Below are 23,104 nucleotides of genomic sequence, written 5' to 3'. Positions count from 1 at the left end.
TAATTTTATATAATTCCTTTTGAGAAACAACAAAAACTATGAAACCATTCCCTAGAAAAAGTTAATTAAGAGTATAGGCTGAACACCAATGTGTATTTCTTCTTGTGCCACAAATCTTTTTAAATAAAGTGAATACATTTTTACAAATAAGCACAAAGAATAAACCTATAATAGTACTGAAAAAAGAAAATGAAGACTTCAGGAGCAATTTTGAGAAATTTCTGAAGGTTAGAAATTTTTAAATAGAGAAACCAAGAGCACAGAAACCATACAGAAGAAAATGAAGTAAGGAAGTTCATGGTCACCAGCGTGTTCTATACATAGCTACTTGGATATACCAAAGGTACTTCTAAGTCAACAGGTTTAACTAGAACTTAACACCTTCCCATAAACATATTTCTTCATTTGTGGTTAGTTTTCCCGGTTGTGGCAGCATTATCCACCTAGTCACTGAAGCCACATCTCTGACCCTCATCTTTGCTTTTACTCTCTTTTCACATACATGCATTCTTCATGCTCTATTGATGCAACCTTTTAAATTATTCCTCAAAAATACCTGCTCTTCTCTCAGCTCTGTTTCATTACTTTAGTTCAAGGCAACATATTCTGTTGCCTAGAGTATGACAATGTCCTCCAACTCAGTCTCCCCTGCCTTCATGCTTGGCACTAACCCCTGATGAATCCATCTTCCACCATGCAGCCAAAAAGGCCTTTCTAAAATATCAATGAGATCAGACTATTTGCCTGTTCAACATTACACTGGTTCCCGTATTATCCTATATGTATCATAAAAATCACTTCTTCCTTTTATACTGATGGCAGATATGAATAATTGATCATGACTAGAATGATCGAATGTCCATTTTGCCTGAGACAGACACAATTTACACATGCTGTTCTCATGTAATTATCGATGGAGCCCCTTTCACTCCCCCAAAAGTATCCTATTAGGGACAATAAATTACACAGCCACCCAAATCACAGCAATTTTCCACTAGCTTGAATTTAAGTCAGAATCTGCAACACAATTTTTCAGGAAGCCACTCATAATTGATAAGAGCACAAGATTTTAAAAAATCTTATTTGCCATCCTTGAGATATAATACAAGTTTTTCTGCATGGCATAGAAGATCCTCCACCAGCCGGGCGCGGTGGCTTAAGCCTGTAATCCCAGCACTTTGGGAGGCCGAGACGGGCAGATCACGAGGTCAGGAGATCGAGACCATCCTGGCTAACACGGTGAAACCCCGTCTCTACTAAAAAATACAAAAAACCAGCCGGGCGAGGTGGCGGGCGCCTGTAGTCCCAGCTACTCGGGAGGCTGAGGCAGGAGAATGGCGGGAACCCGGAAGGCGGAGCTTGCAGTGAGCTGAGATCCGGCCACTGTACTCCAGCCTAAGCGACAGAGCCAGACTCCATCTCAAAAAAAAAAAAAAAAAAAAAAAAAATCCTCCACCAACTGATCTCTATCTGCCTTTGTAGCCTCGTTTTCTACCTTTTCCTTCTCACTGTTACACTCTTGTCACAATGACCTGCTTGTACAGTTATGGAATATACTACGCTGCTTTGCACCTAAATGCTTATGCTCATGATATTCTTCCAAACCAGAACACTGTTCTCTTTTTTTTCTTTAAATCCTACACCTAGTTGGTCATGGTGGTGCAGGTCTATAATCCCAGATACTCAGAAGGCTGGGGTGGGAAGATCACTTGAGCCTAGAAGTTTGAGATCAGACTCGGCAACACGTGAAAACTCAATCTTAAGGGAGAAAAAATAGACACAAAATCCTATTCCTCTTTTTTATTTAAAAGAACTTTATCTTACAGATAGAATCTTGCTCTGTTGCCCATGCTGGAGTACAGTGGCAGGCTCACAGCTCACTGTAACCTTGAACTCCTGGGCTCAAAGGATCCTCAAGACTCAGCCTCCTGAGTAGCTTGGACTTGTACAGGCATGTGCTACCTCACCTGGCTAATGTTTTAATTTTTTTGCAGAGATGGGATGTTGCTATGTTGCCCAGATTGGTCTCAAACTCCTGGCTTCAAAAGATTCTCCCACCTCAGCCTCCCAAAGCTCTGGGATTAGAGGTGTGAATCACCATACCCAGCCCCATTCCTCTTTTGAGAGATAATTCAGGCATTGCAGGCATTTCCTCCTCTTCAGAAATTTGCCTTTACATCCCTCGGTTATCTTCCCCATCTTTGATCCTAAAGCTTAGTCCTATTAAGTCTCTTAACCACATTGTATTAAAGTAACTTTCTAAATATTCTTCTTCCCACCTTAAACTGCCTGGCACAAAGCAGTTTTCAATAAATGGTTCTTGAGAATCACAAAATGGATGAAGGAATTAATAAATAATTGTTCTGCTCATGCCTTCAGCAACTCATGAAAATTATATTACTGCATGTACTGTTCTACATACCAGAGCAATTTATTTTCATAACCATAAAACAGTAGAACAGTTTTTTATAATTCACAACCAAACCTCTGTATACCTTCTTCTCTACATGTCATTCTTTCACAGCAAAATTATTGCTTCATATGGTAAGGGTAAGGGAAATTTTCTAGCCATACCTGATTTGTTTTACTCAATATTCTGTCAAATTTTGAAGAACAAAGACTCCTACATATAATTTTTGTTTTAAATCAATTGGAGAAGTATAAATAGAATGAAAGAACACTGTAAATATGAAGAAACTGTAGCAGATACTTTGTTAATTTCATTAAAATGAATCATCTGGTATAATTTGCTGGCATTAATTTATCCACAAAAGTGCTACTGCAGGCCAGGCATGGTGGTTAACACCTGTAGTCCCAGCATTGTGGGAGGCTGAGGCAGGGGGATGGCTTGAGTCCAGGAGTTCGAGACCAGTCTGGGCAATATCATGATTTCTTGTCACTACTAAAAACGTTTAAAAAAAAAAAAATTTAGCTGGGCGTGGTGATATGCACCTGTGGTCCCAGCTACTTGGGATGCTGAGGCGGGAGGACTGCTTGACCCCAGGAGTTGAAGATTCCACTGAATCTTAATTATACCAGTGTACTCCAACCTAGATGACAGAGCAAGACCTCGCCTCAAAAAAAAAAAAAAAAAAAAAAAAAGTGCTACTCTACTAATAGAATTAGTCTAAGAGTTCCTCAAGATCAGGAGGTACATCTCATTCATTGTGAAGTTAGTAAATGGCATAAGATGGGGTCCAGCAAATGTTTTCTGAATCTAGTCGCAAAATTTCAAATCAAATTTAAACATATACTATTCAATTAAGAGAAATCAGTTCCACATATAATAGATACAGTAATTGCCTGTGTTAAAAAGCTCCAATAAGGCCAGGCATGGTGGCTCACACCTGTAATCCCAGCACTTTGGGAGGCCAAGGCAGGCGGATTACCTGAGGTCAGGAGTTTGAGACCAGCCTGGCCAACATGGGGAAACTCCATCTCTACTAAAAAAAACACAAAAATTAGCCAGGCATGGTGGCACAGGCCTGTAATCCCAGCGACTCTGGAGGCTGAGGCAGGAGAACTGCTTGAGCCCGGGGGACAGAGGTTGCAGTGAGCCAACATCATGCCACTGCACTCCAGCCTGAGTGACAGAGCAAGACTGTCAAAAAACAAAAACAAACAAAAACCTCTAATAAAGGCAATGTATCATCATTTTAATATTCTCTCTAAATTTGCAAAGCAGGTAAATAATATAGTCTTATTCATAACCATGGATTAACAAAAATTTAAGGCTTTTGGGATAATAGTAAGGGCTAGGTAAGAAACGGGTCCCCAAGGCAGGGTGTGGTGGCTCAAGCCTGTAATCCCAGCACTTTTGGGAGGCCAAGGCAGGCGGATCATGAGGTCAAGAGATCGAGACCATCCTGGCCAACATGGTGAAACCCCGTCTCTACTAAATATACAAAAATTAGCTGGGAGTGGTGGCACATGCCTGTAGTCCCAGCTACTCAGGAGGCCGAGGCAGGAGAATTGCTTGAACCTGGGAGGTGAAGGGTGCAGTGAGCTGAGATCATGCCACTGCACTCCAGCCTGGCAGCAGAGAGAGACTCTGTCTCAAAAAAAAAAAAAAAAAAAAAGAGAAGTACAGCACGGAACAAGACAGAACAGAACAGAGAAGGATACCCAGTTAAAAAGTATGAAGAATCCTTGTAGGTTTCTTTACTGTATTAACACCTCAAGGCTGTTAATATAATCCAGAATTAGAATACAATATAGTTTCTCAAGAAAATTTGGCTGTGGAGTTCATAAGTATCATATGAGACCAGTGTATCCAACACTGGGAAAATAAAGCTTTAAATAAATTATTATAAAGTATTGCTCAACATCAAATAACAAGCATTAATTTTTTAATTAAGAAGATCAGTAAATTGTATATTCTATTTTGTTATAACAACTTACAAGGAATCCTTACACACTGTTGGTGGGAATATGTTATGGAGGTTCCTCAAAATATTAAAAATGAAACTATCATATAATCCAGCAATCTCACTACTGGATATATATTCAAAAGAAATAAAATCAGTATGTTGAAGAGATGTCTGCACTCCCATGTTCACTGCAGCAGAACTCACAATAGCAAATCAGCCTAAGTGCCCATGAATGGATGAATGAATAAAGAAAATGTAGTGTGTGTACACAAATACACATACAATCACAATGGAATACTATTCAGGAAATCCTGTCACTTGCAACAACATGGATGAACCTAGAGGACATTATGTTAAGTGAAATAAGCAGGAACAAGAAGATAAATGTCACACATTTTCACTTATATGAGGAATCTAAAACAGATAAACTGAAAGAAACTAAGAGTAAAATGGTGGGTTTTGGAGCTGGCAGGGGTGGGCTGGAGCATGGATTGGGATATATTGGTCAAAGGGTACAAAAGTCAAGTTAGGAGGAACAAGTTCAAGAGCTCTACTGTACAACGTGGTGACTACAGTTAATAACACTGTTATAGTCTTGAAATTGCCAAGTAGACTTTAAGTGTTCTCACTATAAAATATGACAAGTGTATGAGATAATGCTATTAAAATCAGAGTTTGAGTCTGACTTCCTAATCTCTCAAAATTTTCACAGATTTAGGAGAAATTAGGCAAGTCCAACAGAATTCATTACTTATAAATCGATACCTATTTTATAAAAAGTCATGTCCTTCTAAATATTTTGAGATTTTTCTTATATAAAAGATACATTTACACATGTACCACTGTATAGCTGCTCTTAAATGACCCTATGTAAATCACAGTGCAAAATTATGTAACACACAAAGGAACTCTATTAACTTATAAAATCAGAATGCCCACCTGATTATCTGAGAGCCACATAGCTGTCAATTGCTGTAGCTTTGTAAAGCTAAAGGGCAAATTCTTTAATCTGTAGGAAAAAATACAAACAAAAATTAAACTTTAAAATTTGAGATTTAAAATGAATGAGGGCTCAAAGGTTTTCTGAAAAATGCTATATAGTTGCGCACAAAAATAGGAGAAAAAAATCTAGAAAAGTCCAATATAATTATTTGTACAGAACATAAGACAAAATATCTAGTTTTATAAAAATTAGTTTCAAAAATATTAATTCTTCAATTGAATCAATTCACCTGGCAAGAAAATGGATAACAGAATAACCTTAAAAAATAACAGTTAATTGTCCCTGCCTTAGAGAAAAGAACACATTAAGGAATGTCTCATAAAATTGCTTTGGTTTATTTGTACTCAGAACAAACTGTTATAGGAAGCACTCTTAGTGATAGTTTGATATAAAAACTGCACTGCTCTCTATTTGTGAGTCAGCAGTTATATAACCTAGAAGACTATCCTAAGATGATAATGAGTAAAAACAAAGTACAGTCATTCCTCAGTATCTGTGGAAGACTGGTTCCAGGATCTCCCTCAGACACCAAAATCTGCAGATGCTCAATCCCTTATATAAAATCGTATAGTATTTGCATATAACCTATGTACATCCCCCCTATATATTTTAAATCATTTCTAGAGTACTTATAATACCTATTAGAATACAAACGCTATGTAAACAGTTGGTATACCGTACTGTTTAGGGAATAACAATGGGAATGTTGGTACACGTTCAGTACTGACACAATTTTCTTCCAAATATTTTTGATCTGAAGTTGTTTGAATCCACACTTGCAGAACCCACAAATACAGAGGGTCAACTATAAATACTCATTAGAATACTAAACGAAAATATCCTATTTAAGAGGGAATTATCTACTTCAGCCTTGCTATCTTATGCCTAACTAGTCTTCCATGCCTTTCTTTCAAGGTAATTTGCACAACCTACTGTGAGCCGTAGGAATTAAAGGGTGAAACACTGACTTAAGAAAGCAGTGGTTCTTTTGAATAAAACAGAAGTTAGAATATCATAATTAGTCAGAAAATTGAGTTTAAATTAAAGCTCTACCTTATAAGCTATGTGAGTCATCTTAAATCTGAGTCTTAAAACCCTCCTACATAAAATGGGAATACTATTATACTATTTCATAGAGCTGTTCTGAAGACTTCACAAGACACTATGAAAGTAAAAAGTGAAAACACTCTACAAATGCAGTTGAATCATCATTAGTATGTTTACCTCAGGAAAAAGTATGGAAATTCTGTTTTTAACTTAAACATTGTTCCAATTTACAACCCTAGTGATCAATTTGCTCTGCATCTTGGCTTTGCTGAAACCAGATTTCTGCCCAGAAAAATATTAGCAACAGACTAGATACATTCCAAAGTTGTTTTGTTAAATAGCAATATTAAGGTGAAGATGTGACTTTAGGAATCTTAAGGAGAGAATAAGGTAAGGAGGTAACTGTAAGGAGAGAATAAGGAATATATAGCTAAGTCAACCTAAAATGAATAGTAACAACCACCGTATGATAAATTAACATCAGAAAAATTAGACCACTCCTTGTATAAAGAAAAAACAAAAATACACACTTAAGACCTCATTTAATGTTACTGATAAGTTCTTGGAAACCACAGCTTTTAGCAAACCTGTGTATGGCAGGTCCTCAAATAATGTCATTTTCTTAAAACACTGATGAACGAAAGAAGTGATTTCATTGTATGTTGTTTCACTGAAAGTCACACTTTCCAAGAGCCTATCAATAACACTGAGGACTTACTATGTATATTTAAAGAGAAACAAGCACTAGCTATTCTATTGTATATCATATGAAACTTAATTTCATCTAACCAACGTCTCCTATAAGCCAACTGATGAATATAGTATCACAAACCTATTGTCACTTAAATTAATGACTTTTAATTTTTGCATATCACCCATTTCCTCTGGAAGTGTCTCAAGTTTATTGGAATGGAGAAACAGCACAGTTACATTTTTCCAGCTTCCAATCTGAAAGAGAAATATAAACTGAGGATCAAAAAATTTGGCCTACAGGTTGATCAACACATAAAAACATCATTTTGAAAGTTATGAAAAATACTCCACATTTATAAAAGAAATAATGATTAGACTTTCTAATTATTAACTTTTATGTACATAAGAAAGCATTTAGGAACCTCTTCAAAATTAACATAGCTAATAAGTAACTTGATAAACTATTTTAGAAAGAAAATAAATGAAGCCACACTAAATAGCTATAATGAAGATAATTGGAAAAAAATGAAAAGACAAAAATCTAAATAAATCCAAAATACATTACCTCTGGGGGCAACTGTTGTAAGTAATTATGATCAGCAGCAAAAGTTCTTATGTTAGTAAGCTGCCCAATAGATGAAGGCAAAGCTTCAACTTCATTGAAACTACAATCCAGTTCTTCTACTGATATTAACCTTTAATTTAAAAAAGAAATATATATTATTTTTTAAAGGTTTCCTATGTATAATCCAAAATTTCAGAACACATAAACATTTGAACTCGACTTTGAAAACCTAGTGAAACCATTTCACAAAGCTAAACTTCACCATTAATAAGCAGGTCTGACTATCAAACACACACTCAACCTGTATACTAATTACTTAAATGTTTACAAAATCTTTAAGTCATTTATGCAAATATCTGAAAATATGTATGGCATGCTGAACTGAAAGTAAAATCTTTGAGGGTGTATACATTCACAAAAAACTTACCCTCCTATAGAGTCTGGCAGATACATTAACTGGTTTTCATCTATTTTAAGAGTTGTTATATTCTTCAACGAACCTAATGAGGGAAGAAACAACATATAATTTTTCAGCTTAAAAAAGAAGCAAGTCCACCAACAGTCAATGTGAGACATATTACATCTGACAAGAATTAGAAACAACTTTCCTAATAAACTTATCTAAAAGAGATACCACTCCCAATCCCAACATTCTATTCCCTTATCCTGTACTTTCAATCTTCATCCACATCACTATTTAACACAGTGTACATCTGTTTATTAACTCCCACTAAAATATAAACTTTACTGATAGTAGGAACTTTTTCTCTTCCTTGTTCACTGTTGTAGCTCTGCTTCTAAAAACAATGTCATGGCACAGAAAAAACAGACAATACAAACTTGTTGAATTAACAGACTAAAGAAATGGTAGTATGAAGGTAGTTCATAACAGGTGTATAACAAACTATTCCATATATCCTAATACTAAAACAGTAAAACATTTTTTAAGTTTAAGAAGTGTTGACTAAATAACAGTAGAATCGTAGCGAACTTACAAAAATGTAGTTTTAGCTAAAACCACCATGTGATTTAACTGAGAAAGATACAAAAATATTTTTGGTTTTTATATTAAAACATCAAAAAGATGTCAAGATTGAAGTTTTGGGTCCTTTCATCAAAATAACTCAATTCCATTGACATATCATTGAACAAGCAACGACACAGACTCAATTATAGATCTCTCATGATCTGTTCAACTGATCTGTTTTCTTGTCTGAGTGTCTATAATGAAACAGGAATGAAAAAAGTTACCAAAATAAAAGCTATGACAATAAAAGCTAACAGTTAAGCCAAATTAGTATAAATTAACTTATTTCAAAGAATTTAAATATATTAGAAATAAAAATGAGATTTCCTTAGAGTAAATAAAAAACAGTAATGTCAACAAAGGAGCAAACTGTACGACTGATCATAATAGGAAAAATTCAAATAAAATCTGTTCCTGTGGTAATGCAGTATAACTACCTCATAACAAGTGAAATTTGAGATTATGTGGAAGCCTTGAATTTATTTTAATAAAAATTGCATGAATTTGAAAGCAATACAAACCAATAGTCTCAGGAAGCTGCTGAAGTGAATTGCTTGATAATAGGAGGTCTTGAAGGTTTTCACATGCTGAAATTCCTTCTTCAACCATTTCAATATTATTTTTAGAAACATCCAAATATGTGAGCTGTTTCAAACTACCAATAAACTATAAGTAAAAAAAGAAAATCTAATGACTCTACTAACATTAGTAATTTGTAAAAAGTTTAGGCAATGAACTGGACACCAAGTTTTAATTCAAAATTAAATGTTAATACAAGAAAGAAGACTCTCAGGTAGTTTTTAAAATGCCATTCGAAATGTATTCAGCAATAAAGCTAAGATGTTCTACTAATCGTAGCATAGCAGAAGTGACAAAGGACATATTCTTTGGGAATTCAGTTGTCCATTACCTCCTAAGGAGATAGCATATATGGGGATTCTTGTGTTTTTTTCATGGGAGTAAACAATTTGTCAGTTGTTAAAACAGAAAGTTCAGGAAAATATCCTAGTTTACCAATTTCTTGGGTAAAGCAAATTGGTACATAAGTTCAAGTGATACCATTGGAAAGGACACACTCAACAGTATTAAAAGGAGACTTACAAATGTTTATTATGAGAATTCTTAGATTATAATCAAGAATGTGCTCATGGAAAAAAATGTAATTTGCTTGTGTTTAATAAAGAATAATCCAATTTCTTCTTATTAATTAAAAGTAATTATAAAAGATATAATTCACAAAACTGCAAAGGAGAGCCAGAAATAAGTGATGCCATTTAAATTTTCATATACATACCCCTGGAATAAAAGTCAGTCTATTAGCATCCATCCAAAACTCTTTCAATCCACTTAGTTGCTCAAGTACTTCAGGCTGTTGGGATTAGGGTAGGGGATAGCAGTAATTCAATTAATTTATGTGAATGTCTTTATCTGCCAAAAGAAACCCTGGGAATTTCTAATAACCTTTAGTTTCAAATCATTAAATAAAAGGAGCCAGGAGACGGAAAAATAAAAAAGAAGAGCCAGGATGTGAGCCTTTCTACTGCATTATACTTACTATAGTAAAATTATTAATGGAGAAATCGAAGAGACATTCCATAGAAGTAGATTACAAAAAACGCATTTAAGCTTTGGATTACACAATAGGGTCAAGTTTTTATATAATTAGTAAAGAAATAAAAAATAGGACTCACTGCTTAGAAGTATAAAATAACAACATGCACTCATTCATTATCAGTAAGAAGATACAGCCTTTTAGAAAATAGAAAAATTACAAATGTTCCCTGGTGACATTCATTAAGAGGAAGATAAAAGACAACATGCATCCTAAATGTCCACAATCAGGGAAAGGTACATAGACAAAGTCATAACCACATGATACAAATATACTGTAATTTAAACCTCTAGTAAAAACTTTTAATTACATGGAGGAAAATTCTTTATAATATGGTGTTGAGGACATCAAAATTAATCCAAGTGTTGTGGCAGACCTTCATATCCATGAAAAATTTGCTCCTGGGCATTGTCCCTTCAAGGCTGCCCTCTTCAAAGTTATTTCTAACACCTCACAAAGCCACGTGCAATCAACGATCTTGTGATGGCACAGAGTACCATCATATCTAGTAACCATAGTTAACAGTCATACATAAAAGGCATGTCAACTAGATTTACTGTTAACCTATAAATGTAGATAAGACTCCCAGATGTAACTTGGATTAAAAGAAATTTCCTTTTGTGCATTCTTATAATAATTCTACTGTAAGTTTTAAAAAGTGTATAATGTTAGGAGACCAAAATGGTATAAAAACTAATGATGATTTTGAAAGTTTTTTGGATTCTTAAACTGAACAAATGAGATTTTTGAAATAGTTAATATGGAAACAGATTAATTCATACAGAACAAATATTGAGAAAGGACATAATAGATAAATAATTTGGGAAGCACAGCATGTATTTTAGAGAACGAGGTACTCCAAACTACCATGTTCCTCCTCAAACCTCAGCTGAAGTTTATAATATTAATACAATACCCACAGGGCAATACTATAGCAAACAGTTTTAAGAAATTCCTATGCTTAAAACCATCATTTGTGAGCTACCACAATTTTAAACAACAAACTTGTAAACTAATTTAAAAGCTTAACTTAATAATGATACTCAGCTGGATATGTTCCTATTCAAAAAAAAAAAAATCTAGCTTATTTTCTGAGTTCTTTTGGAAAATTTACACCAGAGACAAAAGCTACTTAAACACTACTCCTTTCCTTTTGATTTCAGCATCATAGTGCACTTGGCATACAAAGCACAAACAAAAAGGTTCTCATTATTACTTCAAAAATAACAGTTGTTTCACTCAATGATTTTCCCCTTAGCTATTAAGTAACATAGAGAAGTATCTTATTACTGAATAAATTCACAAGCAATACCCCATGGAGCTATCTCTGATTCAGAACTACTTTTACCTGCTGCATTCCAGACTGATGTTTCTCACTTATAATCACTCAAATTTTCTGCTTCCTATGCTAAAAATTGTTTAGGTATCTCTTCCATGGACTTCTCATTGCTTTTACATTTTATGCTCACTTGTGGTCAGAAGTTCATCTGTCTGGTTAATTTTTCTATCTGTCTGGAAAGTTCTGGCTAAGAACTTTCATATCTTACAACTAAAAAAAAAAAAAAAGGGAAACCTTTATCCAATTTTTAAAAGAAATACATTAATTTTCACATTTTGTTCTTCATCAAATATAAGAACTTAGGGAAAGTGAGACTGATGAGAACTTACCACTTCCGTGAATTCGTTACTTCCCAAATCCAGTCTTTCCAGCTGGGTCAGTCTATTCATGGTTCTGTTCATAATGGAGTAATGAAAAATTAACTACAAAAATATCAATTACATGGAAGCCTTCAAAACATAGTCTAAAACATTCTTATGGAATATGTAATTATTTATGGGCTTTCCATGTTGACAAAATAAAAATATTAATTTTCTAAAAAATTTTAAAAGTCAGATTTCTAGATAAAATAAATGATCAGTTATTATCTTACTTTGTCTTCTCATTGGTCTTTTCATTTCTATTTTTAAGAAGCAACTGCAACAAATTTAAACCCACAAGCCAGAATACGAATAATGAGTTTCCATTTTTTCACATAATAAATTTTCATATAGTAAAAGTCAGTTAATAAATTTTGGCAGATGCCTAGTAATTACTACCATAATTACAAAAATTCTTTTTCAAAACTGCTCATATATTTGTAAGACTTTAAGATAACTGTAACTCTGAAAATTAATATTCAAAATGCTAACAGTACATGTATTATTACTCCCCACATGTTCAAATTAAATCTAATACAATTCAAAATAAAGTCTATATTATATGAATCACAAATTAGTAGTTGACATTTATTTTAAATAAAAGCAATAATATACCATTCTTAACTTCCAACTTAACATCAACACTTCACTGAAACTACAGGAACCTGAAAGATGTACAAACCAGTTTTGTAATGAAATAAACTATGTTGCACTTTTATCTTTTATCTTGCCTTTTACAAAGGTACCTTTTGAAACTAATTCAAACAAATATTTATGCTCTTAAGTTGCTATTTTTGTATAACCCCTATTATTTAATATAGAGATGCTACCAGTTACCCAGATAAGAAATTCTGTATTAAGGATTTTGTAGGATATGACAAAATGAGAGCAAAATATAGTTATAATCACAATATCAGTATATTACATTAATGTTAATACTTTGAAAATAAGTATCATTTAAAATCCACAGGCACTTCAAATTATGGCACAAAAAACAAACTATTCCTATCTTTTCTGGAATTTTAACAAAAATTAGTAGTAAGTAAAATAAAACTCAGTTGCAACATTTCTCCAGCTTTTTAGTTAAAAAATATAAGAACAAACACCATCATTGTAATGAAACTGTCATTGGTCTACATCAGAAGCGAATTTTCCCTTTACATTTTAAATATGCCATTCTGTCATCAACCCTTCAATTCATCTCATAATGCCAATTTTTATAAAACTGCTTTCACTTAGATTTACTAAGTGCCTATTCCCAGGTACTATAATTCTACTTCCTTACTCATATCTTTCCCCAGAAAACCTGTAAGTTCTAGCTTCCTTCATAACAAGCGAAAGGTTGTTTCCAGGATCTTTCTCCAGATGTATAAAGTCTCATGCTATGATAGTAATTTCCTATGTTCAAATAACTATACCAGGTGGAGATTTGCAAAAAGTAAAGAGGATTGTGAGGAGAAAGAGAAGACTGAAAGAACAAAACATAATCTTACATTTCTTGCTTCAGTATTGTTATAATGACAAGATAACAGAAAATTCACATGCAACTATTGAGCACATAATGTCAATGGCATAACAGTTTTAGAATAGGGTACAAAAATGAAAAGCAGTGCATTGGAAAAATTCAATTACAGATGATGGCCTGGAAAAGTTATATTTTAAAACAATTTTAGGAAAATGTGAGTGATACAGATATGTAATAGAAAAGAAAATATACTGTCATGTCAAAAAGTATCTCAACCTCAACTCTCTGTAGTTAATAATGACAACTGTGACTATACTCAAACACTTTAGAAATCTCAGAAGTAAAACTGCATCCTAGATTAAGATCTAGCCACCCGTCTCAAGGAGAAAACATAAACAATATCCCTCAGATTTTCTCCCATCTGTTTCTAAAACTCATTTGTATTGAACTCATTTTACTTTCTCCTCTCCTCAAAGGAAAAGTAAAACATCTTTTGTGTTCTTGGTACTGTTCTCTCCAATATTCTTTAGGTAGCATTAAATTTCACTTAACTATATATCTAAAACAACAGCTCTTTCCATTGCTCTAATCTTTGATATAAGATTAGACCTAATCTTATATCATATAACCTAAATGCACATTACTTTGTAATATTTACAACTATATCCTCTTGTTTGTGAGGTCTCAAAAGTTATAATCACGCAAAAACAATTAGGAAAGAGAAAGAAAGAGCATCCAAATTGGAAAATAAGAAGTCAAAATTAGCCTTGTTCACAGACAACATGATCTTATACCTAGAAAAATCTAATGACTCCATCAAAAAACTATTAGAACTGATAAGACAAATTAAGTAAAGTTGAAGGATACAAAATCAACATATGAAAATCAGGAGGATTTACATATGCCAATAGTAAACAATCTGAAAAATCAAGAAAGCATTCCCATTTATAGTAGTTACAAAAAATATAAAATACCGGCCAGGTGCAGTGGCTCACGCCTGTAATCCCAGCACTTTGGGAGGCCTAGGCGGGCGCATCACGAGGTCAGGAGATAGAGACCATCCTGGCTAACATGGTGAAACCCTGTCTCTACTAAAAACACAAAAATTAGCCGAGTGTGGTGGTGGGTGCCTGTAGCCCCAACTACTCAGGAGACTGAGGCAGGAGAATGGCGTGAATTCAGCAGATGGAGCTTGCAGTGAGCCGAGATTATGCCACTGCACTCCAGCCTGGGCGACAGAGCAAGACTCCATCTCAAAAAATATATATATAGATATATATGTGTGTGTGTGTGTGTGTATGTGTATATAGTTATATATGTGTGTGTGTATATATACACACACACATAATACCTAATCAGTCGAAAGACATGAAAGATCTATACAAGAAAAACTATAAAACTCTGATGTAAGAAATTAAAGAGGACACAAAAAAATGGAAAGATACTCCGTGCTCATGGATTAGGATAGTTAAAATGACAATACTACTCAAAGCAATGTACAGATTCAATGTCATCCCCATCAAAACACTGACATTCTTAACAGAAATATTTTTAAAATCCTAAAATGTATACAGAACCACAACAAAAGACTCCAAATAACCACAGTGACGTTGAGCAAAAAGAACAAAGTTGAAGGTATCACACTATCAGACTTCAAAATGTACTACAAAGCCATGGTAATCAAAGCAGCATAGTACATAGGCACACAGACCAACGGAAAGGAATTGAGAACCGAGACATAAATCCATGCATTTACAGCCAACTCATCCTAGGAAAACGTGCCAAGAAGATAAAATGGGGAAAAGACAGTTTCTTCAACAACTGATGCTGGGAAACTGGATAACTATATGCAGAAAAATGAAACTAGACCTCTATCTCTCACCATACACACAAATTAACTCACAATGGATCAAAGACTTAAATCTGAGACCTGAAACTATGAAACTACCAGAAGAAAACATTGGAGAATGTTAATTCCCAATATCAGTATCAAGGATACTGGTTTGGACAAATATTTTTTTGTGTAAGACCTCAAAAGCACAGGCAATCAAAGCAAAAAAATAGACAAATGGGATTACAGCAAGCTAAAAAACAGCACAGCAAAGGAAACTATCAACAAAATGAACAAACCACAGAATGGGAGAAATATCTGCAAAGTATCCATCTGACAGGAATTAATAATTAGAATACATAAGAAGCTTCAACAAATCAATAGCAAAAAAAAAAAAATTCTACTGTAAAATACACCAAAGATCTGAATAGACATTTCTCAAAAGAAGACATACAAATGACAAACAGATATATGAAAAAATGATCATCACTAATCAGAGAAAACTACAATGAGATCTCATCTTGCCCTACTTAAAATGGCTTACATTAAAAAGATGGGCAATGACAGACACTAGCAGGGATGTGGACAAAGAGGAATCTCTGAACAATGTTGGTGGGAATATAAATTAATATAGCCACTATGGAGAACAGTATAGAAGTTCCTAAAAAAAAATTAAAATGGAACTATCCCATAATCCAGCAATTCCACTATCGGGTATATATATACAAAAGAAACGAAATCAGTATACTGAAGGGTTATCTGAACTGCTATGCCTATGGCAGCACTATTCGCAATAGCCAAAATATGGAATTAATTTAAGTAACCATCAACAGATGAATGGATAAAGAAAATATGGTACATGTACAAGATGGAATATTATTCAGCCATAAAAGAGGCTGCCTGCAGTAACGTGGGTTGATCAGGAGGCCATTATGTTAAGTGAAATAAGCCAAGCATGTACTCACTCATATGTGCGAGCTAAAAAAAGTAGATCCCAGGCCGGGTGTGGGGGCTCACACCTGTAATCCCAGCACTTTGGGAAGCCGAAGAGGGCAGGTCATTTGAGGCCGGGAGTTTGAGACCAGTCTGACCAACATAGCAAAACCCTGTCTCTACTAAAAATACAAAAAATTAGCCAGACGTGGTGGTACATGCTTGTAGTCCCAGCCACTCTGCAGGCTGAGGAACAAGAATCACTTTAACTCGGGAGGCAGAGGGTGCACTGAACTGAGATCATACCACTGCACTGAAGCCTGGGTGACAGAGACTGACTCAGTCTCAAAAAAACAAAACAAAAAATAAAAAACAGATCTCTTGAAGATAAGAGTAGAATGGTGATTTCCAGAGGCTGAGGAGCGCAGTGGGGAGGAAGGAATGAAGGGGAAAGAATATAAATGTATTTATTACCACTGAACTGTACACATAAAAATGGTAAAGATAGTAAATTTTACACATAGTTTACCTCAGTAAAAATGTATTTAAAAGGCTACAATCATATCTTAAAAGGAGAAAAGAATATCTGCAAATTCACTGAGAGTCTAATTTGAATCTCTAAAAGGTGTTAAAATCAGTTAATTGCCTATGATATCACATAGTAATTGCAGGCTTAGCTATTTCAGTAGATAATTTACATCTTGCTATTCAAATCTCTTAGAAACCAGTCATGTTTTTAGCTAAGGAATTATCAATGAGAGTATCAAATCTGTAATATATACATATCTTTTTGAATTTTAATATGGATTATGATTTGACTTTAATTTATACTCACAATCATCACTATAAACATTCATCCCTGCATAAAACAATGACTCAAAACATTGTCTTTCGGAATAAAAAATAAGACACAGTCTCTGTCCTCACAGATAATCATGGGGGGAAACCAAGGGAAAGACACACATGCACATACATGCATGTTATATGCTGGTCAGGGAAGAAGAGAGTGACATATAATAAAAACAGATCGAGCAAATACTGTTAACAGATATAAATATGTTAACATTATCCAGCAAATACTGTAACAGATATACATATGTCATAGAAGCTGAGTAAACAGAACAACTCCTGGGGTAACTGGAGATGTTTTCCTTCTCAAGAGGTGAGAAGTTTGTTGTTTGTTTTGAGATAGGGTCTCACTCTGTTCTTATGCTGGAATGCAGTGGCGCAATCGTTGCACACTACAAGTGCAAATTCCTGGACTCAAGTGATCCTCACTCCTCAGCCTCCAGAGTAGCTGGGACTATAGTTACATGCTACTGTGCCCAGCTAATTTTTAAATTTTCTGTAGAGATGGGGGTCTTGCTTTGTTGCCCAGGCTGGGTGGGCAAATCTTGATGATGCAATTTCAACATGAGTTGACAAATTTTTTCCGTAAAGGGCCAGAGAGTAAATATTTTAGGTCCTGTACACCTAAAAAAGTTTAGGGCCTACAGTGATAGGGCAGTGACAACCACTCTAACACCAACAACAGATGCATACAGTAGTGACAACTACTTTATCACTGTAAAACAAAAGCAGTCACAGACAATACGTACATGAATGCATGTGGTTGTGTTCCAATGAAACTTTTGTTTACAAAAACTGACAGTGGACTAGATTTAATCACAGACTGTAGCTTGCCAACCCTTAAAATCTAACACTATAGCAACGCATTCATAGTGTTTCAAGATATTTGGTCAACGAATGGCCACAGACTACAGTGCATTTTGAGTTTGTAGACCTGTTTCTTTTATAATTAAACTTTTTTATTTGCTCCTGGATTGCCATCTCTTGTATGTTAGCTTACCATTAGGGAACCAATCATCCCATTTCTAATTTACAACACACTAGAAAGCCAGACAATCAAGTTCTACCGTTACCAGGCTTCACATGAAGATCCTATGGATCTTTCTAATGAGCAATATGTGTATGAACTTTAGTAGACAAACCTGTGATTTCTACTCAGTATTGAGGTGGGCTTTACATACTTACTATTTTGACTTTTACGTCACACACAAGACTGCGTTTCAGACAGCTATAATCATTATCAACACAGTACCACGTTAAACACCAACAACAGACACATTTCAATATTTTAACACCACTAATTAAAATATGATGACCACACAGTCAAGATTTACAAATAATTTGCACTACATTTTAGGTAATAAAAATTTACATTTTGAAAGACTTAATCATTAAAAATTATAAATTAAGTTTTTTAAAGAACAGCACCTTTACTTACTTAGGCAACATTTTTAACTGGTTTTCTCTAAGCTCTAATATTTGGAGTTTAGTTAATCTGCAATACAAAAAACAAATCACGTATCTAGGACAAAGACAATGAATTTAATAAATTAATGTTATATTCTAATGTTTTAAAGGAAGCAATATAATTGTGTAATTACTATATGCAAAGTAATATATTAGAAATTACAGAATACAACATAAAATACAAAGGAAGAAAAGACTATTTTTGCTCCTCAAAATTATGGTCAGAGGAAAAGGGTTAGCACTTCTACACATTTTCAAAGTGACAAAGTGATTATCCCCAAGAATCAATCCTCTGGAATTTCATACCTTTTACCAAAAATGCTCACAAAAATTGTTAACTCTTGGTAGATTCAAAAACAATAATGCAACTCTAAAGTGCTGCTCTGAGAAGAAATAAAGAAACAAAACAAGGAGGAGAAATCCTCTGGCACTTCATGGATGTACATTCCACTAAAATTAGAGAGAAAATGAACAGACTAAGTGATGCAAATGCCAGATACAGAAGAGGAATCTGACAAGAACATCAATGATTTTTACATAAAAGATGGCTACAAAATTAACATTTAGTTGACTAGCATTTTCTCTAGTAGTTAAACTCAGTAATAACTTCATATCTATTATTCATTCATCTGTTTAAAAAATTACTCAGAGATTTGAGGGTGGCAGGGAGATGATGAAGTCACCCCGAGAAACAGATTCCCTTTTCTCAAGAATTTTGATTACAGCAGGGAAGACAGATAAATCAATTATTAGATCATTTTAGAATGCTAAGAATACAACATTCAGTATCTCAAGCATACAGAAATTACCCCCATTGAAACGTTGTTTTGGCCACCTAAAAAAAACATTTTCTTTTTCCTTCAAACTCTCACTGATTACTGTTTACTAGGAAAAATTAATTCAAAGCCACCAAAGAGACTATAAAAGTCACAATGCTTGGGAATAATTTAAAAAGAGCCTATGAAACTGTAATTAGTAGTACTACCAAAGTAGCTTATAGTTTTGTAAACTTTATAAGAGCTAATAATAAAAGGTTTTAGAAGAAACCATAATTTACCTGCCAAAATTAGCTGGCAAGAACTCAAGAAAAGCATCATTCAGATACAACTGGGTTAGGTTTAACAGCTGAGAAAATCCATCAGGGAGCCTACATAAAATACCAGAATTTAAATTAAGTTCATGTAAGAAATTCAGTCTTTTACTTAAATCTAAGACTCTCATAAGATATTTTTCCAACAGACAGAAAACAGTCACTTCTTTACTTTTATAAAAGCCCCTTCAAAGATTTGCCTTTTATAATTACCTACTTGTTTCAATGTATCTTCATCACATTGTAAACAAAAAATGAGGCAATATTTGTTTTAATAATATAAAATCTGAACAAAACAGTCAACTATGAATGAGCCACAATACATAAAAATGTATTTAGGGTATAACTCTGAAATCAGCAGACACTCTTGAAATCTGTCTTATCTACTCTCAATCAAAAGGACTAGATAAGAATTTCCAAACCTTGGCAGAGAAATTTTGGGCTGAATAATTCTTTGTTGTACCTAGGCTGTCCTGTGCACTGTAGGATGTTTAGCTACAACACTGATCTCTACAAACTAGATGCCAACAGTGTACATGCATGCACACACATACCCCACTATGAAAACCAAAAATGTGTCCAGAAACTGCCAAAGTCTCCTGGGGCATGATAGCCCCCAGCTGAGAACCACTGGTTGAGATTACTTTCAATTTCAATATTTGGCTCCTAAACAATTTTAAGATTATACGGTTTTATAATAAGCAAATGAAAAGAAATAACATTTAAAGCTAAATGACATTAGGGCCATGTAACAATCTACATGTGTTAGCTTTACTTCTATTTTTTGTTGATTGTGAAACAAGTAAAGATCTAGAATTTGATGCTAGAGCAATACTTTCAAATGAAGACACTATGCATAATCTTTACATGTTGGTTCTGGATTGCTATGCTTCTTTCCAGTCATCTTTTGCTTCACCATTCCATTTTTGCAAAATTTAACAGCCTTGGTGCCAGGAAAACTTTCTGTTTACAGTCATCACTGTCATAAGTGGACATTCACAATCTCTGATACACTGCAACCAATCATATATTTTTGTTGTTGTTGTTATTGTTTTATGTTTCCTGTTGTTTTGCCTTCTATTAAAACTGTGAAGAAACTTTTGGTTTCCTTTACTGTTTTCAAAAGTTTGAAGGTAACCACACACCTGATTTGAAGGCAAAGACACTCTTCTAGGGTGTAAATAACACAGAGTGAGGGAATGTGGATTCTACTCTCATTTCTGACATTATTTGTGAGACTTGGAGCAAAACACTCTATCTCTTTGGGATCACAATTTTACGTTAGTAGTATATGGGGTTAGAGAGATTATTTAAAAGATTCCTTTTTAACTCTAAAATTAAAACTTTGTAGACTTAAGATTGATAAAAAATTTTTGTCAAAATATGTACAATAATATCTACTGTTTCATAATTGTTTTCTTCACAAAAGTAATTTATAATTCACCTAAGAACTTACTTGGAAATAGGGTTTACACTGGCCTCCACAACTGTCAAAACTTTACAATTTTTTATATTTTCTGGAAACTCCTGTATGCCTAGAAAACAAACAAAGATCAAATTGAAAGATTACAAAGGCCAGAAATAACACTAACAATAATACATACCTTCCAGATTCTAAAGTAATATACCAATTAACAAGGAAGTAGATGAAGTGACAACACCAATGTGAACTAAACAATGGCCTCCACAACAATTTATCTTTCCTCCTCGTTTTATTTGCCTCTTTATAACTGCTAATTACATACTGCTAAAAAATTGATTTTTACACCTTTCTTTCCTTCTTCTGAAAATTAGTGCCTTCTCCATGTGATGTTAAGGACCTAAACTGGAGAACATTTAACATTCTTTCTGTTTCTCTCACTTTAAAAAAAAAGGACTGTTTTTTATTATTTTTATTTGTTTTTAAGAGGGAGTCTTGATCTGTTGCCCAGGCTGGAGTGCAGTGGGGCAAACTAGGCTCAGTGCAACTTCTGCCTCCTGGGTTCAAGCAATTCTCCTGCTTCAGTCTCCTGAACAGCTGAGATTACAGGCACCCGCCACCATGCCCAGCTAATTTTTGCATTTTAGTAGAGACGGAGTTTCACCATGTTGGTCGGACCGGTCTCGAGCTCCTGACCTCAGGTGACCCACAAACCTCGATCTCCCCAAGTGCTGGGATTACAGGCATGAGCCACCCCACAGGCCAAGAATTGTTTTTTAAATGCTGGCCTCTTGATTGAGCTGGTTCCAAACTTACATAAGCAAAGCTGAAAATAAAGCTGCATATCGAAGAGGAAGACAATCTACATCAGATATGCCAGTGGATATATTGCCTGAAGGCAACACTGTCCAGCCGAAGATAATGAAACACTTTCTCTTTCCTGCAACTATCCTATTTTTCCTAACTATATTTATATTCCCCTTTTCTCAACCTTTTCCCTTCACATAACCCAGTGTCATGCCAAAAATATGATTAACTGCTTTAAAATGCAGTGATTTCTTAATACTATGATAGATATATTCAATAGATCTATTAGACATTTCAGCTTTGGAGTATCCTAGACGAGTGCTTTTCAAGCCAAAAGAGGTAAAGGATCATGGTTTTTAAATTTTCCAATCTGTTGTGGACCAATACATTTACAAAACACTGTACAACGGGAATAATATCAAACTGCAGTGAAAGATTCTGAGCATTTACTCATTCCCTGACATTATCACAGCCAAAATGAAGTAATAAATAATTTGTGGACTACCATTGGTCCACAGATCAACTTTAAAAAGCACTGTTCTAATCTAAACTAAAGGAATGCTAATTAATAACATTTAAGACATTCCAAAAATGAATTTTATATAGTCTGTGTTTGTAAGATCCATTGCTCCATTAACATGATATGGTTAACAGGATTATCATTAGAGAACCATTTCAGACCCTTTCGACTTCATCACTACATGATTTTAAATAAACAAGTTTACCACAATATCATATATAGAATGTCAGGTGATGAAAAATGAATGATGCAAAACCACCAAATAGGAAATGACACAGTAGTAACTGTTTCAGTCAAAATTCATCAATGGATGCTAAAACTAGTGGGTAAAAGTATGATGAAAAACAGGGTATTAATAGAGACTCAAAAGATTATTTCCACACAACACTTAGCAATTAAAAAGGGAAAATTCACTTCACAGTAGAGAAATCTGACAAGCACCACCTTAACCTTCAAAATTGCTTGAAAGTTGGCATCATCAGTTAACATCATCATAATGTGGCAACTAATCTGAGAGGTACTGAGAAACAATATCGTATCACTTTGGACATATACTTGCCAAAAACACACAACCTGAATTTAATCATAAGCAAACACCAAACAAATCCAAATTAAGTAAATTATGTCAAATAAATGGCCAATAACTTTCAAAACTATCAAGGTCAAAAAAAGACAAAGGAAGACTAAGGAAGTAACCAAAGGAAGAC

General features: G+C 34.2%; 1 protein-coding gene across 10 annotated transcripts in view; it reads right to left on the bottom strand.

Annotated features, from left to right (window-relative positions):
* ERBIN (erbb2 interacting protein) overlaps positions 1–23,104 on the bottom strand; it is a 150,732-nt gene that overhangs the window by 40,393 nt on the left and 87,235 nt on the right. For 5 of the 10 annotated variants that reach the window (XM_030926959.1, XM_010367716.2, XM_010367713.2 and 2 more), the window contains 10 exons: positions 21,107–21,185; positions 19,618–19,707; positions 18,532–18,588; positions 11,986–12,049; positions 10,000–10,074; positions 9,227–9,371; positions 8,106–8,178; positions 7,679–7,808; positions 7,253–7,368; positions 5,310–5,379 (listed from right to left, as the gene is read on the bottom strand). In XM_030926959.1, the coding sequence (XP_030782819.1) occupies positions 5,310–5,379; positions 7,253–7,368; positions 7,679–7,808; positions 8,106–8,178; positions 9,227–9,371; positions 10,000–10,074; positions 11,986–12,049; positions 18,532–18,588; positions 19,618–19,707; positions 21,107–21,185 (899 nt within the window). Of the gene's footprint in view, positions 1–5,309; positions 5,380–7,252; positions 7,369–7,678; positions 7,809–8,105; positions 8,179–9,226; positions 9,372–9,999; positions 10,075–11,985; positions 12,050–18,531; positions 18,616–19,617; positions 19,708–21,106; positions 21,186–23,104 lie in introns of all 10 variants that reach the window. The other 5 variants (XM_030926953.1, XM_030926956.1, XM_030926954.1 and 2 more) reach the window with 2 other exon arrangements.

The sequence above is a fragment of the Rhinopithecus roxellana genome, chromosome 3 (assembly GCF_007565055.1).
Source record: "Rhinopithecus roxellana isolate Shanxi Qingling chromosome 3, ASM756505v1, whole genome shotgun sequence".
Classification (NCBI taxonomy): Eukaryota; Metazoa; Chordata; class Mammalia; order Primates; family Cercopithecidae; genus Rhinopithecus; species Rhinopithecus roxellana.
Note: the sequence above shows the minus strand (reverse complement) of the source record. Positions and strands in the feature narration are given on the sequence as shown.